We start from the raw sequence: 23800 nt of genomic DNA, 5'->3' as shown, positions 1-23800 counted from the left end.
CACACACACACACACACACACACACACACACACACACACACAGAGTGTGTAGAATTGCACTCATGATAAACTCAGCTTCCAAAATGGCCCTTCTCTAGCATGAGGATGTAATGGAAAGCCAGCTTCCTGAAATCCTTAAGTACAGGTGATAGCTATACCTTGCAGATCACCACAAGGTCCTATGAGGTTGAACTTTACTAAGAGCTTCACTGAAAGAGCCTTTACCTTCCAGAGCGGGAGGCAGCCGGCAGCTCCACACATTATATACATGTCATGAACATTACACATTTTTGTCCCATTTGGTGAAGTTTAGGATCAAGTCACATGTGTTCCGTTGACCTCCCTACTGGGGGGTTGGGAGAGGGGAGTGTGTTGGGAGCTGTAGACAGGTTGAGACTCAGAACCCAAGATTGCTATGTTTATTTGAAGCAATTGTGTGTGTGTGTGTGTGTGTGTGTGTGTGTGTGTGTGTGTGTGTGTGTACATGTACTTGTACTGGGATCTGGGAAAGAAATGTTAATTTTTAACATGTTTGGAGCATCTACATACTGATACTATGTCCAAAACTTTATGGATATTATCTCACTAAAAGCCCATGACACAGGGTCGGTCTACCAACACAATAGCAGTGAAATCACAGACATTTCAAAGTTCATGTCCACCATCACATGCCTAATGGAGAACAGATCCAAGCTTCAAATCCATACACATCTGATCTCACTAACCCAGAAGTATGGCCACACCTCACCCAACCTCAGCTGTGTATTAATACACCTAAGCTAACCTTACTCAAAGCAAATGTGGAGGCCTTCTCCTGAAGACTTCCCCAAAAATCCTTCAATGAAGTCAGAGTGAGGTCCAGAATTCCTGAGCTGGGTCAGGTGCAAGCTGAATCATCCACTTGACCACAAGTGAGGAAACAGGCTCCTGGGTGTCCAACCAGCACAAATCAATTGTTATGTCCGCAGAGCGTGCATTTCTTCCTGAGGCCTGGCTCTCAGCTGACCCCGCAGCCCTGGACTGACCCAGCCAAGGGCCTGAGGGAAAAGCTGGGCCTCCGATGGTGGCCCCCACAGGTGCCTTAGCCAGAGACAGAAACCTGGTCCTTCCCTCCTTTTCTCCCAGCCCCATCGGGGTGGGAAAACTGGCCTTAGCACACACTGGCTGGAAAGGATGGGCCCAGCTACACATCCAGGCTTGACCTCAATGCAGGTCCAGGGCAGGGGGCTGCCTGCCATCGCATCCTGGCCACCCCGCCCACCCGCCCTGGGAAAGCTTCCTGAGGAAATCCTGACTGCTCCAGAGAAACGGGTGGCCTGGACCTGAGGATGTAAACAGGAGTCCGGTGTTTTGTTCTGTGTCCCTGCAGGCCTGAGCTGGGACTCTGGCTCAAGAAGTTTTTTGGCAACCGTACAACTAAGACGTGAACTGAGCGATGGCTTGGAGGACTGGAACTTACAAGGCCACCAGAATGCACTTGGTGGAACACCTGGCCTAGAACTCGTACAAGGATGAGGACATCCCACTAAAGTGGTTCACTGTGAGGTACAATAATAATGAGACAAGTAGCACTCCCCAGGTGAGCACGCTAGGCAAAGGTTGAGATGTCCACGTTGTGTCTAGCTCTGGAGCATCCACAGGCTCAAGAACTGCACACAATCAGACCGCGGTCCCTGATGTTTCCAGAGTGCCCAGCTTACGGCAAACGCTCAATTAATATTTGTTGAATGACGTATTTTCCTCCCAGCTCACTATTTGCCTACACAGAAGAACATGCATGCACAAGACTAGTGCCCCAGAATTGAAAAATGGAAAATGGAGTGAGTAGAACTGCTGTGCCCTGGTGTCGAGGATAAGACTCAATGGTGAAGTGAGGTAGATGTTCATCCCCTTCCTGGCCCTCAAGAAGAGAAAGAGTGTGTCTTTACCATACTTAGTCCTTCTCCGCTCACCCCATGCGCCATGCCTTAAGAGAGATTATGCTAATCAGCCAGGCATTGGAATCTACTACTCAAGATGTTGAGATCTGAGGATCATGATCAGAAACCAACCTGAACAAATAAATATGAGAGACTCATATCTGGAAGTGGGTGTGTGGCTCAAGTGAAAAAGCCAAGCAAGAGCACGAAGTCCTGAGAGATCGTGAAACACAGAAATCCGAAACCCAGCCCTGTCTCAACGTGATATGAAACCTGTTTCTGGCCACTCAAGGCAATAAACACAGGATTAACATGTTCTCCCTATCGTGCCTTAATAAATTCAGGTTAATAAAAGTCAGGTTGTACAGTCAGAGTCCCTGGGATTTTTGTTTTAATCCCAAGTACAAAACTATGTGATCTGGACCAAATGTATTACCACCCAGTATGAGCTGTAAAATGGGTGACAGTGCAATACCTACATTTCATCTCATGGGACTGTGTACAATTAAAGACAACCCATGGAGGGCACTGAGCATGGGGCCTGCCGCCCAGCAGCCACTTCATGCATATCAGCTAGTATTAATTATTCAGTGCCAGAACTAGAAGATTACTTGTCTAAGCAAAGCCCTCTGATGCTCCCCCTGTATTTTATTCCTAGGAATAGTGACAGGAGTTTCAGAAAATTTTGAGACATTTAATTAAGTCTGACACAATTACCTCCCCAGTGAGCTTTTAAACACAAAGCTTCACTGAAATTTAATCTGGAGTCGTATCTTTAAGTACCGGAAGCTGCACTTGTGTTAGTATTTATATCAGAGATAACTAGGCAGTGGAGGATTTTAAAACTGATGCTGTCACAATCACCAGGGCTATGGGTTCTACCATGGTCACAGGAAGTGATTCGAGCCAAGTCCTAGGCTTCTCCTCCCTCCCACCCACATGGGTCGGGGATCCCCGCACCTTCTTAAACTGACTGGCCAGCTTTCTGTCAGTGCACGTCCACTGAGGAGCAAGATGTTCACAAGAAAATGTGTTTTATTAGACATCATATAATCTTGCCTTAGGACTAAGGCAACGAGGTCATTAGTAATTGAGCAAATGACCCCAGAAACTTCCAGAAAACCCAGCACAAGTTTTAAGAGTTGGTTACAGAGTGTACCAATGTGAAGGATGCCCATGCTTTTGGTTTCCCTCAGCAGCCATTTTCACCAGGCTTGCTACAACAGAAGCACGATGTCCTCTGCATCCCGCCCCACTCCCGTCGGATGGCAAGCCTCATTCACAGCCTCTCAAACGCTTCCACTCCCATACCTTCCTTCCCTTTGGCAACAGAGCCAATCTGATCAATGGGTCTCTAGAGATGAGCAGAAGCGAATGCTCTACTTCACTCACGAAGTCTCTGTACTTGGGAACATGCCTATGTGCCTCTGATGATATAAAATAATATTTATTGAAAGGAAATCAATCCAAAAAAAAAGAAGTTTCTCTGGTGCTAGTGTGTTTGCCTCGTAGGAATAAAAGCTCCTGGGTCCAAACCTCAGCACCCTCTCCCGTTAAAATAAAAAGAGTTCTCTAGAAGGCACGTAGGCAGCATGATCAAGACTGGTGCTCATGAACTCACGCCAGTAGGCTGGCTGAACTTCTTCCAGGAATGAGAATGGTCACGGTAGTACCACTGGCTCAGCAGTTTTGAATCTCCCTATACATCAGTGAGACATTTAGATGACATTGGGTTTCTAATGATTCCCCACCTCCACCTTCATAATTCCAGTCAGAGAAAACGCCTCCCTCAGCACTCTCCATGCAAATGGTGCTCCGCCAAGGAGGGGACCCTTCACTGACATGGTGGTAGGAGAGAGCAACAAGGATTAGGTGTGACCCTCTCCTCACATTCTCTCCCAGCAGAGTCAGTGAAGGCTGTGTAGGGAGCTCTTCCCACCCCACCCCTTGTGGCTCCACGAAACGTAAGAAAATAAATAGGAAAAGAATTTGACCCAACAAAACACCCAACAGCACACAGGCCTCTGGAAGATGTAAATGTCAAATGAATGACACAACACAGTAGGTACTAAAGATTACGCAGATAATAGAAATATGGATTTGACAATAGCAGAAGACGGACTTAAGGAGCCCAGATGTGTCGAACATATCATGGCGAACCATGACAGCCAAGGAACCTGTCTGGTCATAATGACACATAGCAAAATTCTTGGGAGAAAAAGATTTTGCTCAGCACAGAATGTTCTTGATTTTGCAATGTTGAGATCCTTGACTCTAGGTCTTATTTTTAATATTCTGCAATGTTTCCTGTGGTTAGAACTCTTGAGGAAACATGCGTATACTCCCAGCACACTAGAAGGTGAGACAGGAAAAATGCATGTTCCGGTCCAGTTCATTCTGAGCTAGGTGAGTGAACCCTATCTTAAAGGGACTATACTTCTCTTGCTTATCATGCACAAGGCCCTGGGTTCAATCTTCAGACAGGCAAGCAAAGCAAAACTTTTCAAGAATGTTCACTGTGCCCTTGTGTTCAGCTCATGGTAGAACCTGCTCCCCCTTGCATCATGAAGTCTTCCTATAAGCCTTCCTTGAGTGGCTGAAAACTACAGCATCTAAGAGTTCTGCGTTCTTCTTGACTATTGAATCATAAACCAAAGGTGTTTCTTGACAGGCAAATTTTGCATTTCAATCTCCACAGTCTTTTCTTCTGTAGCCATTGTTTGCTTGATTCCAAAATGACTGAGTCCTCCTTTGAACTGGGCATGTTCCCAGATTTGCATGGCAATGAGGTTCTCAGCCACAAGTTCAGTGTCCCACAAGGAACGGGTGGTGGCTAGAGTCACATTCCTGCTCAGCCTCAACTTTAAAACTTTTCTTTTCCTGTGTAGATCAGAGTTTGTTAATAGGATATGTGCTGGACTGTGCAATAGTCTCCAAAGGGAAGTGCTGGCTTGCGTCCCTGAGCTGGAATTGGACAGAAGAATGAGCAGTAATGAACTATAGGGAATGGTCCTTACTAACTAGAGAAGCTAAGATGGGCCAAGAAGCTTTATTTCTCTAGCTGCCTATTTTTACATTAGTGTCTGTGGGGATCCCAATTAATTTACTTGGGAATCTGAACTTTTAATTAAAATGTCCAGTAGATAATCCACTGAGAATAAAACATACAATAAATCGTTGCCATTTTCTCCACATCTTCTCCTCAATTTCATTCCTAATCCTCAGCGATCTAGTCCGGAGTGTTTTCTGGATGCGCCACCCCCCCTCCATCCCATAGCTTATACTACAGGCAAGATGTCTGTCAACATTGTGCATAGCCTCTGAGACCAGGAAGCAAAGTGGTAATAGAAAGAGGTCTCAAGCAGAGGTGAACATTCTCATGCAGAAACTTCCATCCCTTTCTCTCATAAATAACCGTGGTGGTTCTGCCAGGAGTTATAGGGTGCGCGAGCCACAGGCAGCCCTGGGCCTATGGCTACCACACCAGCATTCTTTAAGAACCATGAAACTCTGCTCCTCAAAATACAGTGCGAGAGTCTCTATCTCCCATCAGCCTCTCTGCCTCACCTGGAAAGTGACGTCAGCAAATCTAGCACCAATGACTGTTCTACCTGTGCTGAACTAAGACTTCCTCTCCTTACCCACTCCAAGCCCCAGCCTGGCTGGTGGTTGAGAGAAGAAGGCAAAGAAACTCAGTCCTAGCTAGGTGCTGGCGGTTTATGCCTATAATCCTAGCTATTCAGGATGCTGAGATCTGAGGTTTATGATCCAATCTATCCTAGCTAGAATTACAGGGCAGGAAAGTCTGTGAGACTCTTCTCTCTAATTATCCAGCAAAAAGCTAGAAGTAGAGTGTGGCTCAAGTGATACAAGGCCCTGAGTTCAAGCCCCAGTACCAGCACAAATGAATCATCAAAGGAATGATACACAATAAATAATAAATTAAACACAGGCACAAGCAACTTAGGCAGATGAGGGGAAGGTCACTGGCATAAGATGGAGGCCATGTTTGGATGGGAACATTGCCACATCTTCCTCCTTCCTTATCCACTCGCTCATCTCACAACCTGGTAAGAATCGCTGGCCTCCCATCAAGGAAGAATATCACATTTCCCAGTCTTTGTCTCTCTGGTGACTAAGAACTTCTTCATCTACAGTGGCTCCACCCATACCCAATAATAGACTTGTTGAATGGGTTTCTATGCTACCAAGCATAGACACAGAGGCTCACGGCCTTCTCAATTTTCTTTTTCCTACTGGTCAAGGTGCTGCGCCAAAGATCTAAAACTACATTCCTCATCCTCCCAAAGATCTAAAACTACATTCCTCATCCTCCCAAAGATCTAAAACTACATTCCTCATCCTCCCAATGGCTCAAAGTGTTATCCCAGGGCTGCTATAGCAAAGTGATGGCGACGTCGGCTTCAAAACAACAGAAATCTATTTATTGTCTCACAGTTCTGGTGGCAAGAAGTCAGAAATTTCAGTATGAGCATCCATTCTCATTATACTATAGTGTCTCTGTTTAAAGGGCTTTAAAAGTTAAGTCTTAGCTGGGCTTGGGAACACACACCTGTAATCTCAACACTTGAGAGACTGGGTCAGCAGGATTACTAGTCGGCCTACGGTGAGTCTGCAGCCAGCCTAGCTACATACTGAGATCCTATCTCAAAGTTAATTAAACCAACGAACTAACTAACTAAAATAAACACCTAGGTATAAAGATGGCACAAAAGATCTCATTGAAAGAGGTCAAAAAAAAATAGGGACAGTGAAAGAAAAGGCAAAAGAAGGGGTTATTCTGATTGAAATAGAATATATATATATATATATATATATATATATATATGTAGGAGCAAAAACATATCTCATGATAAAACTGACACAATTAAAACATCTTAAAAAAAAAAAAAAAAAGAATAGCAGGAACGTAAAACAGCCTGTGGGGGAGTATGGGGGCGGAGAGGGTGAATGAGGTCGAAGTGCTTTACATACATATATGCAAATGAAATCTGTGGAAGTTCTTTCAAGAAGCAAGAAAGGGGAAGGAAAAACTGAGAGGTTACATTGTCCAAAAAGAAATGTACTCTACCTGTCTTACATAACTGTTACACCTCTGTACATCACCTTCATAATAACATTTTAAAAAAACAAAAAAAAACGTGCTGGTGACTCACACCTGTAATCCTAGCTACTCAGAAGGCTGAGATCTAAGGATCATGGTTCAAAGCCAGCATGAGCAGGAAAGTCTGTGATTCTTATCTCCAATTAACCCCAAGAAAACCATTTGAGCCACTGTGGCTCAAAGTGGTAGAGCACTTTTGCTTGAGCAAAAGCAGCTCAGGGATAGCACCTGGCCCATGACCAACCAAAAAAAGCAAAAAAAAAAAAAAAAAAAAGCAGAAAGGTGAAGGTAAAGGGATAAATAGTGAGGTTGCAGATGCATGTATGGAAATGCATGCATGTATGGAAATGCATGCATGCATGTATGGAAATGCATGCATGCATGATGTATGTATGTATTGTCTGCAGGTATGGAAATGTCATGATGGAAGCCCCCCCTTATACAATGAATGTACGCTATCTGCCAAATTTCAAATAACTTTCCTTCGAAGACCTGAAAAAATTAAAATAGCAAATAAATACAGTCAATGTCTTTGTGACAGGCGAGTTTTCAAGAAAAAAAAAAATTTATATATATATATATATATATATATATATATATATATATATATATATGACCTCCAACCGAACTCATTGGGAGAAGCATAATGGCGCTGGCTGTCTGGGTTAGATGCTGCAGGGGGGCCGTTTGTTCTATCTGCTGAGCTCTGGAGCATCAAGACTGTGGAATGCAGAGCTGTGTAGGAATCAGTAAAGGAAGTCTTCCAAAGAATCTGCTGACAACTAAATTTCTCAGTTCCTTTGGTCTATAGGGGAAAAAAATAATTCTACCCTCTATACTCTCCTCCCTACAGCACCAAAAAAATAGTTCTAAATGTAAAAGCCCACGTGCAATAGATCACTTAAACACAGCATTAGAAAACCAGAAACTGAAGAGGCAAGTGACTATCTAAAGAGAAGTGACTCACAAGAAGATAATAACAAATAGCAGGGTGATTAGTCATTATTTTAAAAGATATATAGTAAGAGAGGTGCAGTAGTGATGCCTATCATCCCAGCTACTTGGGAAGCTGAGAGGATCACTTGAGTCCTACGATCTGAGACTAGCCTGAGCTACACAGCAAGACTTCTGTCTCCCAAAAATAAATAAATAAGGGTGAGGCGACGTCCCTGGTTATACAGCGGAGACCAGTCACAAGGAAGCACGGAGCCACTGTCGAGGGCTTTTCTCTGCACTCCTAAAGCCTGTTTTGATTCAGACCCTCGTGGGAACAGAAGGTGGTATGTCATGACCGCCTACTCCTCCCACTTATTTTGCTAAGTCATTTCTCCACCAAAACAACCCCACAAGCCTCATCAATCACCCCTGCCAACTACATTGCATAATTCTCGCGGTTTACTTATCACAACTAGCAAATTCAAACCGCAGACCCATCTGTTTTGGCTTGCTCAGTGGTGTCTGGCTGGTCTGGAACCATCAATGTGTATCCCAGTGCCCCTGAGCAATGATTGCCCTGGACTGTCTTCTTTCTGTGTAGAGACTTGATGTAACATACTCAAACTTGTCTTCAAGTAAGTCTGTGGGCACACAAACAATGGATTTATGTGTCTTACCATCTTGATCTTTTTTTAAAAGCCAAACCTAATTATTATAAAAACCAAAGTGCTCTGTAGCTTGAGGGGAAAAAAACAACAACTCTATGGCCGACAGTAGGAGACTGTCTTTCCCAACATCATGGAAGTGGGCCTTCCTGTTTTCTACAACAGAAAAACAGACTGGAAATCATGACACTCAGGCTGCTGGGGTGCTGAATTTGTCACAAGCCTAACCGTGGCAGTGGTAAGGCACCAGGTTGGTGTTTCTCTGTGTCTCTTTGGAACAGATAAGTCTGACTTAACTATAGTGGCCAATGCCCCAGCAACCAGGCAGTCTGCAGTCAAACTGGGAAAAGTCAGACTTTAGTAAAGTCACGTGATGACTTTACTTTGCTTTACCACACTTTGCTCAAATCCTAGCAGAAACCAGATCCACCTGGGTCTGTGTCTACTTCAGAGCATTCACTGCAATGATCTATAACGTTGGCATTTTCCCTTTGCTTTATAGAGAAAAGAGAGCAAACCTGGAAGCCTGAACTCTGCAGAAGCCAAATGCAACCTGCAATTGTTGAATGTGGGAATTGAACTATGAACAGTGAAATGAAGGTGTGTTTAAAGGGATTCAGATACTACTATTATAGGCTCACACCTATAATCCTAGCCTGTAATCTCAGGAGGCTGAGATCCGAATGCCAGCGTTGAGCAAAAAAGCTAAGCAAGGGCAGGAGGCCTTATTTCAAGCCTGGTAGTGATGGGGACACAAAGATAGTCAACATATGTAAAGACACCCTCTAATACACAAGGAATTATTCAAAGAAGAATATGACCATTTAGAGTAGCACATCATAGAACAAGGATGGAATCTTACATATAAGGAATACCCTGGTTGCGTGCATCACCCCTCCTGGTTTCCATGGAAACTCTTCCACTATAGAAAGCATCCTTCCTCTTAGAGACACACACTAGGAATGTGTCACCCAAGCAAAGTGACACAGCTGTACAGAATGTTAATGGGAAGGAGGTGTTAATCCCTGACACTTGGTTCTGTTGAGACATCAACTTGTTCTTGGCTAATGCTGAAGTTACACCATGCACATTTTATTGTAACCTTTCGTGCACCATTTATGAATCACTGGTCAACATTTAACACTCACCATGACGTCTCAGTTTCATAACAACATTCGAATCCAGACAAACTGCTGCTATGCCTCAGTGCTGTGAGGCCCTTGTAATAAATCACCACGTAGGCGCCATGTGCTGTGTAAGTTCAGGTAACCAACATGGCAGACAGAGCAACTGGCCATTCCGCAGTAGACATAGCCTCATAGAACACGTGCTCAGAAAGTCTGCAGCAAACTATAATTCATCACCAAATCTGCTTGCAAAATGATCTATTTTACCACTTCCTGGTCTTCAAACTCTTTCATGTAGACTGAAGGGCATGCCTTGCATTTATGTGAGTTTTTATCAATTATCTCAGAAAGGTGAGAGACCAGGAGATGGCTTCAGTAAAGAAGAAAAGTACCGACTGCTGAGAAGCTATTCCATTACCAAGTCTGTCTGCCACCCTGCCTGAACAGAGAGTATCCAGAAGGCAATATCTAGATTACGTGACCTGATACGCTGGGAAAGATGTGGCAGGTCATCTGCGCAGCCGCAGCATCCTCATGGGGAATTTAATGCTGCCCAATGCTGCCCAATGAGACGCCTGGCAGAATAAAAGGGGCAGTAGGCATCTGGCGAGGGGCATGCTGATAGGGAAGGGCCTACCATTTCTGGGTCCCATTACCAATAGGAACCTAATAATAAGTGAGTGTACAGTTTGAAATATGACAGGTTCATGTGGTTTTGGCTCGGTTTTCATCTATCCTCACTGGCTTACCTCATTGGCACAGTTCACCTTCCATCCATTCAAATTCACTCTTAAACCTGAGTTATATATAGCTCAGTGATAGAGTACTTAACTTCCCTAGCAGATGTGAGGTCCTGGGTTCAATTTCCAAGGCCACAAAAATGATTCATGAACCAGATGCTGGTGGCTTCTGCCTATAAGACTAGCTACACAGGAGGTCAAGATCTGTGGATCAGGGCTTAAAGCCAGCCTGGGCAGCAAAGACCATGAGACTCTTATCTCCAATAAACCAAAAAGCTGGAAGTGGAGCTCTGGCTCAAGTGGCAGAGTGCTAGCCTTGAGGATAAACAAAGTAAAAATAAAAAACAACAAAGAAACATCCCTCAGGGACAGTGCTCAGGCCCTGAGTTCAAGCCCCAGGATTGGTGTACATTTGCACACATGCACACAAACACACACACATACACAATTTTTAATTTACTGGCTGGGCATGGTGGCTCACATCTGTAATCCTAGCTCTTGGGGGGGGGCTGAGGCAGAAGGAATGTAAGTTCAAGGCCAGCCTAGGCTAGAGTGAAATCTCATGTCAAAAAAATAATTGCCTATTTATCTTATTTATTTATTTGTTTTTATTGATGGTGGGGCTTGAACTCTGGGCCTGGGCATGATCCCTGAGCTCTTCAGTTCAAGGCAAGTGCTTTACCACTTGAGCCACAGCACCACTTCCGGTTTTCTGGTGGTTAATTAGAGATCAGAGTCTTACGAACTTTCCTGCCCAGGCTGGTTTGAAGAAACCACAATCCTCAGATCTCAGCCTCCTGAGTAGCTAGGATTACAGATGTGAACCACCAGCAGCCCATTTATCTTTAATTGACCAATAATTGTATATACTTAAGGTTTACAATGTGGTGCATTGATCTTAGTATGGAGCAGCCATTAATCATTTTAGATTCTGAGTAAAATGTTGGGTCTCACAGGAGGTGGCTTGGAGAACTAATGGGGGAATGTTTAGCACGTGATCTCATCATCTCTGCCTGGGTCACTACTCTCTTCCTTCCAAGCCCAATGCCAGCTCATCACCCCAGGAGTCAAAGCTGCTTTTGTTTTTTTGCTTGTCTTTTTTTTTTTTTCTTACAGTGTTGCAAACTGCACCCAAGGCCTTGTACATGCTAGGCAGGCTCTCTGCCACTGAATTCGATCCTCAGCCCCTAAAACATATGGCATGACCCATGCCAATTTAAAATTCCACAACGGTGTCTCACTGAGCTTGCAGACAGACAGATGTGTGGCCATTTGCGCTCTCAGAGCAGTGCCTGCCTGAGTGCTGTGTGTCCTCCCCTCATCTCTGGTCTCTGGTCTCTGCCCCACTTCCCCATGCTGGGAAGGCCCTGGTGCCTTCCCCTCCTCCTCACCCCTGAACCCTCCAGAAGACTCCCACTCACCCTTGCCAGGAACAAATCCAAAGGTTTTGGTATGTTTGGGAGGAAGAATGGAAGTACAGATGTATTTCCTGCAAAAGTCAGTCTTTCTAGAAACATGCATAATTGCCCTGCCTCTCTACAGGATATTTGTTCCTAGATTCCCAGTGGACAGCTGGACCTAATATGTACTATACTTTTCCTGCACAAATAGTCTGCCAGTTTACAAATAGGCACAGTAGGGGCTGGGAAGGTGGCTCAGGGGTAGAGCGCTTCAATGGTAGAGTGCTTGCCTTGCATGCCTGAGGCCCTGGGTTTGATTCCTCAGCACCACATAAGCAAAAAGAAAAAAGCCGGAAGTGGCACTGTGGCTTAAGTGGTAGAGCACTGGCCTTGACCTGAAGAGCTGAGGGACAGCACCCAGGCCCAGAGTTCAGGCCCCACGACCGGGCCCAAAAAAAAACCACAACAAATAGGCACAGTAGGTAATTGACACCCAATAGTGAAATAATAATATAGTACAATGAAAGTGATGTGAATGAGTTCTCTCAAAATACATTATTGTACTGTAGAACTTAGTAACCTCAGCATATGGGTTTTTATTTTTCCTAGTAAGTCTAGAATGTCTACCTTCTAGAAGCAGTATTAGCTTCTCTTTGGCCCATCCCAATTGCCAGCATCCTAGCAACTCAGAAGAATCTCCAGCCCAGCCTGGGTTAAACCTGAGCTACATACAAAAAAAAAAAGCCAGGGCCGGTGACTCATCCTAGCTACTCAAGAGGCTGAAATCTGAGGATCACAGTTCAAAGCCAGCCCGGGTAGGAAACTTGGTGAGATCTTATCTCCAACAAACCACTAGAAAACCAGAAGTGGTGCTGTGGCTCAAGTGGTACAGTGCTCTCCTTGAGCTAAAGAGCTGAGGGATAGCACCCGGGCCCAGAGTTCAAGCCCCACGACCGACATTAAAAAAAAAAAAGTCAAAGTACTAGACAAGAACCAGTGGTTCATGCCTCTAATCCTAGCTACTCAGGAGGTTGAGATCTAAGGATTAAGATTCAAAGCTAGCCTGGGCAGGAAAGTCTGAGAGACTCTTCTCTCCAATCACCAGAAAACCGGAAGTGGAGCTATGGCTTAAAGTGGTGGAAGCCTTAAGTGAAAATGCTCAAAGATAGCGCCCAGGCCCTGAGTTCATACCTCATGACCACCAAAAAAGAAAACAAAAGTCATGGACTGGGGATGTAGCTCGGTGGTAGAGCACTTGCCAACATGGGCAAAGGTTAGATCCCCAGCACCACAATCAATCATTAAAACATATGAATTATTTATTTCTAGAACTTTCCATATGGTATTTTCAGACTAAGATTGACTACAGGTAACTGAAACCTCATGATATGAAGCCAAAGATGTACATGTACTATGGTGTCAATAATAAGCTCAGGCACTTTAACTAAAACATAGGTTAAAGAACAACAATAAAAGTATCTACATAAATGTAGAGACAAATGAACTATAAAACAGCAAGAAAAAAAAACCCAACAACTAGAAGTTAAATTTGAGGAAATAACACAGGATGCAGATCTCAGCTGATCTGTTCACAAGCTTTATAACTTGGGACATTCATGTTCAAATCTCAGCTGTCCAACCAAAAGAATCAACTAGATGACACTAGTAACTCAAATCTGTAATCCTAGCTACTCAGAAGACTGAGGTCTAAGGCTCATAGTCTAAGGCTCACAGTTCAAAGCCAGCCTGAATAGGAAGAAAGTCCATGAGGCTGTTATCGCCAATTAACCACCAAAAAGCTAGAAGTGGAGCTGTGGCTCAAGTGGCAGAGTGCTAGCCTTGAGGGAAAAGCTCGAGGACAGTGCCCGACTTCAAGCCCTTATACACAAAAAAGGAATGGCTAAGGTAAGGGATGAATGGGGCCTAGTATAGCCCTAGGTCCCCCGCAGAGAGCTAGCTACCCCAGCCAGCCCCCACCCCGCAGCTACATTCCACCCCCAGAAGGCAGAGCCAACAATCAAAAACTAAGAATCAGAAGAAGAGGTTCTCTGAACAAAAGCAAAGGCAGCTGGGGGGAGGGGGGAGGGGATAGGGAGGGGTTGATCTCTGCTGAGATGGGAGAGAGGAGGCCTAGGAAAGGTTACTTTGGCTAGGTGTGTCCTTAGGCAGGAAAGGCCCCGGCTACCCCAGCAAGGTCTAAGAAGGCACTCGCTTTGGCTTTGACAAAGACCTAACATCAGGACCCGGGTGTTCCAGCCCACCTCGGTCCCCTTGCTGGGCCCTTGGATTCCTCCTACTTCAGAAAGAGAGGTCAGGGCTCATTTCCAGGTACTTTTGCCCTATTTCATCTCCAAACTCCTCCACTTACAAATGCCTAAAGCTTTCAGCAGGCTAAAAGGAACATAAAACTGGGATGAAGTCAGAATATTTGAAACTGGGGCTCACAAGAAGATTCCAACACATAAAATAAATTAAGTCACTAGTTCACAGGCTTAAGACACCTCCCAAGAGACATGCAAATTAACTGCTTTCAAGAGAATTGGCGTCTTAAAAGCCCCCTCGGGATCCTACTAACATCTCCCTTCCCCCACTTTGGTCTAACAAAGGAGTGGATTTTTTTTTAAGTTGTCTTTTGGCATGGTTTGGTTGTTGTTGTTATTGTTGTTTAAGGGAAGGAGTAGAAAGGAGTAAACAGCCAGACTAATTTTTTTTCCAGTAGCTGGTGGGAGGAAACAGGAGGAATACAGTCTATCCAATGGATATTTACTAAGCATTGCTGAGAAATAAGCAGCAAGTGTAAAACAGCAGGAAACCGGTTTGGGGGAGGTGCCTTTTGCAAGATCCCAGGAACAAGGGACAACTATAAACCCCCTTCCCAGTTAACAAGTAAGTTTTCAAAGCCTGACTCAGTTTTAGAGGCCCTCAGACTGGATGCAGCAGCTACAAGGATACATTTTTAAAAATCACCATTTGCCATTTCATCAGTCCCACCAAAAAAAAGAAAAAAGATCAGCCATATCTACCCATATCTCTTCATCATTCTTAAAAACAACTACCCAGCTGGGCACTGGTGGCTCACGCCTGAAATTCTAGCTACTCAGGAGGCTGAGGTGTGAGGTGAGGTGTGAGGATCTCTGTTCAAAGCTGGCTAGGGAGGAAAGTCCCAGAGACTCTTAGTCAACTGCCCAAAAGCTAGGAAGTGGAGGTGTGGCTCAAACCGTAGAAGAGAACTTGCCTAAAGCAAAGAAAGCCCAGAGACAGCTCAGAGTCGGCAGCAAAAATAAACAAAAAGAAAAAATAATACCCCCACACCCCTAGGCAAGTAGTGACGGAAGCAGGCTGTGAAATCAGGGAGTAAAATCCCACATGGCTCTAAAGACTTTTGCACTTCTCATAGGGAAGGGGCATGGTCTCAAAGTCCAGAAGGACCACATCGGATAGCTGGCACATTTCACAAGAATGCCAGGCCATAATTGCTCAGGTCTTGTCATCATGTCACAATTTACCATTATTGCTTGGAAAGATTGGCCAGACGATACTCTGCACCTGGGCAGAATTTATGAGCATGCTTATTGTTTTGTTTTTCTGTGGGTACTAGGGCTTGAGCTCAGGACCTAGGCACTGTAGTTTTTCTCATTCAAAGCTGATCTATCACTTGAGCCACTGCTCCACTTCCAGTTTTTTGGTGGTTAATTAGTCTCATAGACTTGATGTTTAAAAAGTCTCACAGAGCCGGTCACTAGTGGCTCACGCCTGTAATCCTAGCTACTCAGGAGATTGAGATCTGAGGATCACAGTTCAAAGCCAGCCGGGGCAGGAAACTCCGTGAGACTCTTATCTCCAATAAAACCACTAGAAAACCGGAAGTGGCGCTGTGGCTCAAGCGGTAGAGTGTTCGCCTTGAGCTAAAGAGCTGAAGGACAGCGCCCCGGCCCAGGGTTCAAGCCCCATGACCAACCAAAAAAAAAAAAAAAGTCTCACGGACTTTCTTGCCTAAAGTGGCTTTCAACTGTGATCTTCACATCTCAACCATCTGAGTAGCTAGGATTACAGGCATGAGCCACAAGATACCCAGCCCAGAATACCGTTTTGATGTGACTCCGATATGTAATAAGCATGTGATTTTTTTTCCCTTCATTGTCAACAAAAATCACACTGTCAACAATGAATACCTCTAAGCACTCACAAGCTAGTATTTTTCTAAGCTGGTTTTCCCTTCATTTGCTATTTATATATTATTAGCTGATTAGCATTTATCTATTCCAGCACTGCTTAAACATTTTCAAGTTTTAAATTGTTATTATGTCTTCTCTAAATAAGCACTTTGTTAACAACGATCTGAAAACAACTATTGGTTGCTTAACTGTGCAAGGATTGAATTAATTTAAATGCAAAATGTGTCCTAATAAACTCAAATGGCCTTCCCTTATTTACTGAGATGGGTGGGGGGGAGAAGACCCTTCCCTGAGCCACGGATAACTCACAAGTCCCAGGGGGACAAACACCTTCCAGTGCTCAGCACCTTCAGAGAAGACTTTGCTAACTGCACCTAAAAACCCTCTGACTTATGAAAGTCTGAAAGGAAATTTGATTTTTAAACTTAGATGAAAAAAAAAAAAAAAGAGCCAGGTGCAGGCAGTTCATGACTAATCTGGAGGGAAGTCTGAAGCCAGCCTGGGTAGGAAAGTCTGTGACACTCGTATCTTCAATTTACTGCCATAAAACTGTAAGCAATTGGGTGCTGGCAACCTCAAGCCTGTAATCCTAATGACTCAGGAGATCTGGGGGTCACAGTTCAAAGCCAGCCTAGGCAAGAAAGTCTGTGAGACTCATCTTCAATTAACCACCAGAAAACTGAAGTGGAGCTGTGGCTCAAATAGCAGAGCACTAACCTTGAGCAAAAGAGACCAAGGACAGCGCCCAGAGCCCTGAGGTCAAGCCCCAAGGTGTGCACATGCTCAAGTGGTAGGGCTACAACCTAGAGTAGAAAAGGTCAAGAGAAAGCCAAAGCCTGGCTGCACGCTAGTGGCTCACGCCTGTAATCCCAGCTACTCAGGAGGCTGAGATCTGAGGTTTGCAGTTCAAAGCCAGCCCAGGCAGGAAACTATGTGAGACTCTGATCTCCAATAAACCACCAGAAAACCAGAGGTAGTGCTGTGGCTCAAGTGGTAGAGCACTCACCTTGAGCTGAAGAGCTGAGGGGTTCCCAGGCCCAGAGTTCAAGCCCCACAACCAACAACAGCAGCAAAAAGAAAGTAGATGTCCTGAGTTCAAGTCCCAGTACTAGTGCAGTAAATAATAAAAATAATAACAACAAAGCAAAAAAGTAAAAACTTTGCCTGGAATCTTTGAAGTATGATGTTTGGAAGTGTTATTCCTTCCTTATGTTCAATATGGGGGGAAAATATTGCTAATCATGTTTTGCTTTCAAAAAATGGGTGTAGTTAAATTTCTCCTGTTAGTGTGAGCATGAAGGGTGGATTATCAGGGCTGGCATCCAACCCCTGTCTGGGAGGAGACATTAAAGTGGCATGGGCACCGTCACTAGCCAGGTGTGTACCAACAACAGTCAGATCTCTTCAGTCTAGGCAGATAGATAACTGCAGAATCCCACATCTTAGAACACAAAATAAAGAAAACAATGTGTGGTATTTCATCAAGCACAGAGAGCTAATTGCTGGCTTTAGGGTTTTGATATATAGTCTTCCAGAGATGTAGCTTTTATAACACCTGGATGACAGCTTTCTAGAACATTCTCCCTTCTCAGCTGGCACCTTCAGAGCAGTACACACAAGAGATAAGCCATTCTTTCTCCAGGTGGGACCAATGCGAAAGTTTACAAGAAACCCCAGTCTAGATAAAGACTGGAGAGAACATGAATGGACAGATCGGCTCAGGACCCACTTTACCTTCTTTTCTGCCATGCCCTCCATTATTATTAGCTAGGTAAGAAGTACATAGCTTCTGTTCTCCTGCATCTTAATAACAAGCTCCAACTTCTAGAACCCCACCTCAGCTTTTCACTCAGCCAAGGAACACTCTGCCACAATCTGCCCAGGAAGGGAAAGCAAATATTCAGAAAGTGTCAGCAGCCAAGCCCTCCTCCCCTAATCAACCCTGTGGCCCAGCTTTACTTGAGCCAGACTCTGGACGACCCTCCTAAGAGATGCCAGGTGATGTTATCAAAAGCAATCCCTCAGTGACTGAAAAAGTACAGAGCAGAATCTCAGCAAGAAACAAGATAGGCTTCCGGCTTGATACACTGCAAAGCCAAGTCTATCACTTTAAAATGTCTATTAAATTTTTCTGGGATTTCAGTTTAGAATTGTATTCATCTGAAAGGCACAGAGTACACAAAAACAGAGGCTTTAAATCCAAAGTATATACTGCACGTGTACAGCGAGCACAGATACCTATAATACATATATTATAGGCAAAGGTATATTGTTATGGATTTTTGCACATACTGAGAATGGAAAAAACACAAATTTTTCCTGGTTCTCAGTTCAATAATAATTATAAGAATGGACACAGGAAAAATGAAATCACTGGGACTTTAAGATGCCTGGGAAAATGAGAGAGAAGATTCTATGTGCAGGAAATCCTAGGAACCGAGCTACCTGAAGACGCACGTCCCCTTCCAGAGAGTAACCAAGAGCTCCAGAAACCCAGCACCAAACCTACAGTTCCGAAAACCCTCCTTCCCCTTCTTTTTCATATAGTGATACTAGGAATCCGGAGGGCGGAACAACTTGGCCAAGGTAGGGCAGACAACCAATTGGGGAGGTGGAAGGCAGACAGACAACCAATTGGCCTAGGCTAAGTCACTTCTCAGCCCCGGGGCTTAATCGCCAAGCCTCAACCTGTGCTCGTTTATTCCCGAGGAAAAGATGCTTTCTAAAACACACCCCGTCCAACTCGAAAGAAGAGCTCTCAAGGTAAAACTCAGAAAATGTCCCAGCGACCTCGCATAATCGGGCAATTCCAAACGTCTACCTGAAGTTCTCTTTTTCCAAACGTGGATTTTTTTTTTTAAGCGTGAATTCAGGGGGTCTGAGACCCAGCAGGATAAAACCCCCTCTCCACGTGTTACCAAGTGCTGTCCAGAATTACCGCTCCCCTCACCGGCGGTTTCCAAACACTTGACAGCACAAATCCAGCCCTATTGTGTTTACCCCTGAACTTAAAACACATATCCTGTAACTCTCCCGAATGGAAAAAAGTGCGAGCTGAGCAAGTAAACATTCTGGCGGTAAGGAAATGGTTCTTTTCTTCTCGTGGGCACACCACACAAATGGGGACGAGATAAACATCAGGGCCAGCAGCCTCTCCCTACCCCACTGCTAAGGCAGTCAGCCCACCAGCCAAGAACTTACAAGGCCTATTTTCGTGTGTGTGTGTGTGTGTGTGTGTGTGTGTGTGTGCGCGCGTGCGCGCGCGCGCGCGCCTGGATGTTGTTTCCTAGCGTTTTGGCTCAAGGCTGGCGCTCTACCACTGAAGCCTCACTCAGCTCCAACTTCTGGTTTTCTGGTGGTTAAATTGGAGACAGGAGAGTCTCCATGGACTTTTCTTCCCGGGCTGGCTGCGAACCATGTTCCTCAGATCTCAGCCTCCCGAGTAGCTAGGATTACAGGCGTGCGCCACCGGCGCTTGGCTACATCTTCTCTCTGAAGGGCTCCGCTTGGCCTTCTCCGTACCGACCTCCCGACAGGTGTCCCCGATTCCGCACTGGGGCACGTTACACCCGCTCGTTTGAAAAAGCGTCAGTGACCGCGCTCGGCGGCTGGTTACAGTTTAATGGGTCTGCATTAACCCCCTAAGTGCTGGAGCAGGAGGAGGACGCTCAGCTAAGGGAGGGCGCCCCTTCCAGGCGGGCTGCCCGCCGTCCCCAGGTGGCTCACCAGGATGCCCATCACGTCGGTCCAGAGTTGAGAGAACGCGTCCGACGCGCCGGCTTCCGGCTCGGGCTCGGGCTCTGGGGCCGGGCCAGCAGCTCCCGCGTCTTCCTCCTCCATGGCCGCGTCCCGCGCGCAGGCCGTGCGTCCCGGTCGCCCCGCACCCGCGCACGGCTACCCACGGGGCGCAGGGTCCCCTCCCGCCGCGGCGTCACCGAGCCGGACCCCCGCGGCGCATCCCGGGCAGATGGCGGGGGGGGGGGGGGGGGGCGGGGACACGCGACCGGACCAGCCCGGGCGTGGAGGAGGTGGGTGGGTGCGTCTCCCCCCGCAGGATCCCCGCACTCCGGCCGCGCGCGCGGGCGGCGCGACTCTGACAAGTCCTGAAAACTTTCCCAGCCGGCCGCGACGCAGCCACCAGCGCAGCCGAGCCCGCACCACTGCGCGCGGCGGCGGCGGGGAGCTCGCCCAGCCCGGCCGCGGGGACCCGGGCCGCCTGGGCGTGGCTTCCGGTGACGGGGACCGCGGTGGGAAGGGGGGTGGCACGCGACGCCCACCGGGCTGGCAGGGCCCGGCTGCGGGGGTGGCGGCGCCCCGGGGACCCGGAAACCCTGGGACACCCCCCCCGCCCCGCTTCAGAATGAGCTCGCCCGGCGCTCCGGACTCCCTCCCCGCCCTGCAGCCACAAAAGGTGCGGTGATGTCAGGCCGCGCTCGGGAGGAGCCGCGGACCGGGACGAGGGGCGCCCGGCCCCGCCGCGCCCGGCCCCGCCACGCCCCCGCCCCGCAGGCGGGCGCCGGAGTTAATCGTTAAGCCCTGGCTGAGGGTCGAGGCCGTCCACACCCTCGGGAGCAGCGACCCTAAAGAACTACAACCTGCTTGCCTTTTGCTTTTTTCTTACGTCTCCCATCCCAGCCGATTCGGAAAAACCAGTGTGAAAGCTTGGGCACGAGCCATCGTCGGGAGGGCTTTCCAAGCGGGGAACCTTCTGGCCCCGGCCGCGCTGCGCTCTGCGGGGCTCGGGGGGAATGAAGGGGGCGAGCGCCTCGTGTGAGGGGTGCCATCGGGTACGGAGAGGCCTGGGCCCTCCCTGCTCAAAAGTCAGTGTTCCTGGTTGGGGGGGCTCAGACCCCCCCCCCCCACACACACACACACTTGGGGCCCCCTGTGGCGTTTGGCGGTGGTTGGGGGGGGGGGATTCTTTCTCTTGCGTTGTTTTTTTTTTTTTTATTTCCAAGGGGGAAGATCCTTGATGGAGTTATTTTACAAGGGAAATAGCCCTGAGGGGGTTTATTTTCCCTTCAGTGATTTTCCTTCTCTGGAAACCACTCCGTCTTCCCTAGGAGATGACAATACTTGTCACATTTGATTTGCTGGCTGATCACTTTAGGAAGTAGTTAAGAAACCACAGGAGTTTTGTGTTGGAAAAAATAAAACAAACAACAGAGATTCTTTAAGAAAAATATCAAGATGCCCAGGGTGAGAGTTGGTTCTTGGTGGCGTCCTAAGTTTGTCCTGCTTGCTTTGGTTTATTTGTCCTGCTTGCTTTGGTTTATTTGTCCTCCTGAGCATAAATTTAAAAAACAAAACACGAAAACGCGGGTAGGGGGATGGGGGCAGAGAGCACCTTTGAAATGCTCTTGATGAAGCACCAGTCTGCAGTGGATGAGCAGTATCCTAAGAATCTTCACAACGTAAAGCTTTTTCAAATGAACTTATGAGCTCTTGCCTGTAATCCTAGCTATTCAAGAGGGTTGAGGTCTATAATCCTAGCTATTCAGGAGTTGATAACTAGAGGATCAAAGTTGGAAGCCAGCCTGGGAAGAAAAGTCAGCAAAGACCCATTTCTTCACAAACAGAAGCACACACACACACACATATACACACACACAAGCCTGGCTGAAGGTATGGCTCAAGTGTAAAGCTGAGAGTCCTAAATTCAAATGCACGTACTTTGTGAAAAATATAAATAAACTTAAAAAGGTCTGGATTGAATATAGGTCTATGATAAAATGAATAAATAGCCTATAGTTCAATAATTAGCACTAACGAATTCATTCATTCATGAACACCATCTCTGATACTCTTTGAAAAGAAAGAGCCAGGTGAGGCTGAAGGAGAAGCTGAGATAGGAGGATCTGGAGTTCGAGAGCAGCGTGGGCTACACAGTGAGACCCTGTCTCCAAAAAAAAACAAAATGAAAGTAACCCAACCTTGTGTGGCTCCTACTTGAAGAACAAAGTGTTGAACCATAAGTTAATGCAACTGAGCCTGATGTTTTCTGGGGCTGATAGGCCAGAAGGATTTCCATGGCTGCTTTAGGTTCTGTGATGCTGTGAACCCAAGTAAATTACGGATAAGGATGGTAGGCTTCAAGGAAGCGTGGAGGGAGACCGAAGGGGAGAAGGGGAAGGAGAGGGAGAGGAGGGGGAGGAGGAAAAATAAAAAACCCTAGGGGTGACTCACACCTATAATCCTAGCTACTGTAGAAGCTGAGATCTGAGGATCACAGTTGGAAGCCAGCCTGGGCAGAAAAGTCTTGTTGAAACTCTTCAATTAACTCCTCAAAAATCAGAAGTGGTGCTGTGGCTCAAAGTGGTAGAACACTAGCCTTGAGCAAAAGAGCTCACGGACAGCCTTGAGGTCAACCTTCATGACCGACAAATATATATACATATATGCTATATATGTATATATAATATATATATAATTTAAATAGAGGCATGAAAATAATTAAATGAGGAAAGGTAGATAGCCTCGACAGTTGGTTTTTACTGATTCATGTAAAATATTCAACTGTCTAGCCTTGTGGTTAGGCAGAACAAAGCCACTCCCACCACAGGGCAACAGGTTCCCAGAATGAAAACTTCCCGGCAGGTGATTGGGCATGGCCTCAGGCAAGCTGGACAATGGTGCTGGGGTTAGGAGGAAGGATGAGTCCTCGGGACCAATCAGTAGTCCTTTTCTGCTTGACTCAGATGGCCTGGGGCAAAGCTTTTGACCTTGAATGCTTCAGTGCCTCCCTTTCCCCCCCCCAACCACACCTCCCCCCCCACCCCTACTCCTGGATGAGGCAGGGCTCATCCCAGGCTAATTGAGGTCAGGCTAATACCACACCCCCTCTGGGAGGTGGTGAGGTTCACAGGCCATGTAAAGGTCGGTAGCATTTAGCTTCAACACAGCTACACACCTCAGCCTACGTGAATCTTAGCCAACATTTTGGTACCCATTACCCTTGTAAAGCAAGCACTAGTGGGGCATACCTGTAATCCTAGCTAATCAGGTGGCTAAGACTTGAGGATACTGGTCCAAAGCCAGCCCCAGCAGAAAGGTCTGTGAGAGACTCTTATCTCGATTGTACAGCAAGAAGCCCTACTCGGGCTGTGACTCATGGGACTGAGTACCAGCCTTGAGCTAAAAAGCTAAGGGAGAATGTGCAGGGCCTGAGTTCAAGTCCCAGTAGTAAATGACACAAAACAAAATAAAGTAAAATAAAAAAGAAACTGCCAAGAGGACAGGTGAAGGGAGATCTCTAAGTCAGCAATATTCAGAGATAATTTGAAGCTAAAGGACAATTAAACTTTTAAATAAAAATATATTCTCCACAAAAATAGCTCATGTTTTAGGTACAGCACTTCATTTAAATAAAGTGTGTGTGTGTGTGTGTGTGTGTGTGTGTGTGTGTGCACATGCACAATCCCAAGGCTTGAACTCAAGGTCTCAGGTGCTGTCCCTGAGCTACCATGCTCAAGACTGGCACTTGACCATTTGAGCCACAGCTCCACTTCCAGCTTTTAAGTCATGAACTGGCGATGAGTCTCACAAACTTTCTTACATTGGCTGGCTCTGAATCATGATCCTCAGATCTCAGCCTCCTTAGTCGTTATGATCGCACACGTGAGACACCAGCACCTGGCTAAAGAGTTTGTTACTTTAATCGCCTCTGCTAATAAAATAGCTTACATCTGAAAGGTTATAAATAGTCCAATTTAC

At 46.2% G+C, this 23800-nt stretch overlaps 1 protein-coding gene across 1 annotated transcript in view; it reads right to left on the bottom strand.

Moving 5' to 3' along the window:
* Window positions 1-19932, bottom strand: part of Sash1 (SAM and SH3 domain containing 1) — a 166782-nt gene extending 146850 nt beyond the window's left edge. Inside the window, exon 1 of the mRNA XM_042683714.1 lies at window positions 19814-19932. Coding sequence (XP_042539648.1) covers window positions 19814-19927 — 114 coding nt within the window. The 5' untranslated portion in view covers window positions 19928-19932. The remainder of the gene's footprint in view (window positions 1-19813) is intronic.
* Window positions 19933-23800: the final 3868 nt, after the last annotated feature.

This window comes from Dipodomys spectabilis, unplaced genomic scaffold, assembly GCF_019054845.1.
Source record: "Dipodomys spectabilis isolate Male_0828 unplaced genomic scaffold, ASM1905484v1 ptg000001l, whole genome shotgun sequence".
Classification (NCBI taxonomy): domain Eukaryota; kingdom Metazoa; phylum Chordata; class Mammalia; order Rodentia; family Heteromyidae; genus Dipodomys; species Dipodomys spectabilis.
This window is presented reverse-complemented; position numbering and strand designations above follow the sequence as displayed.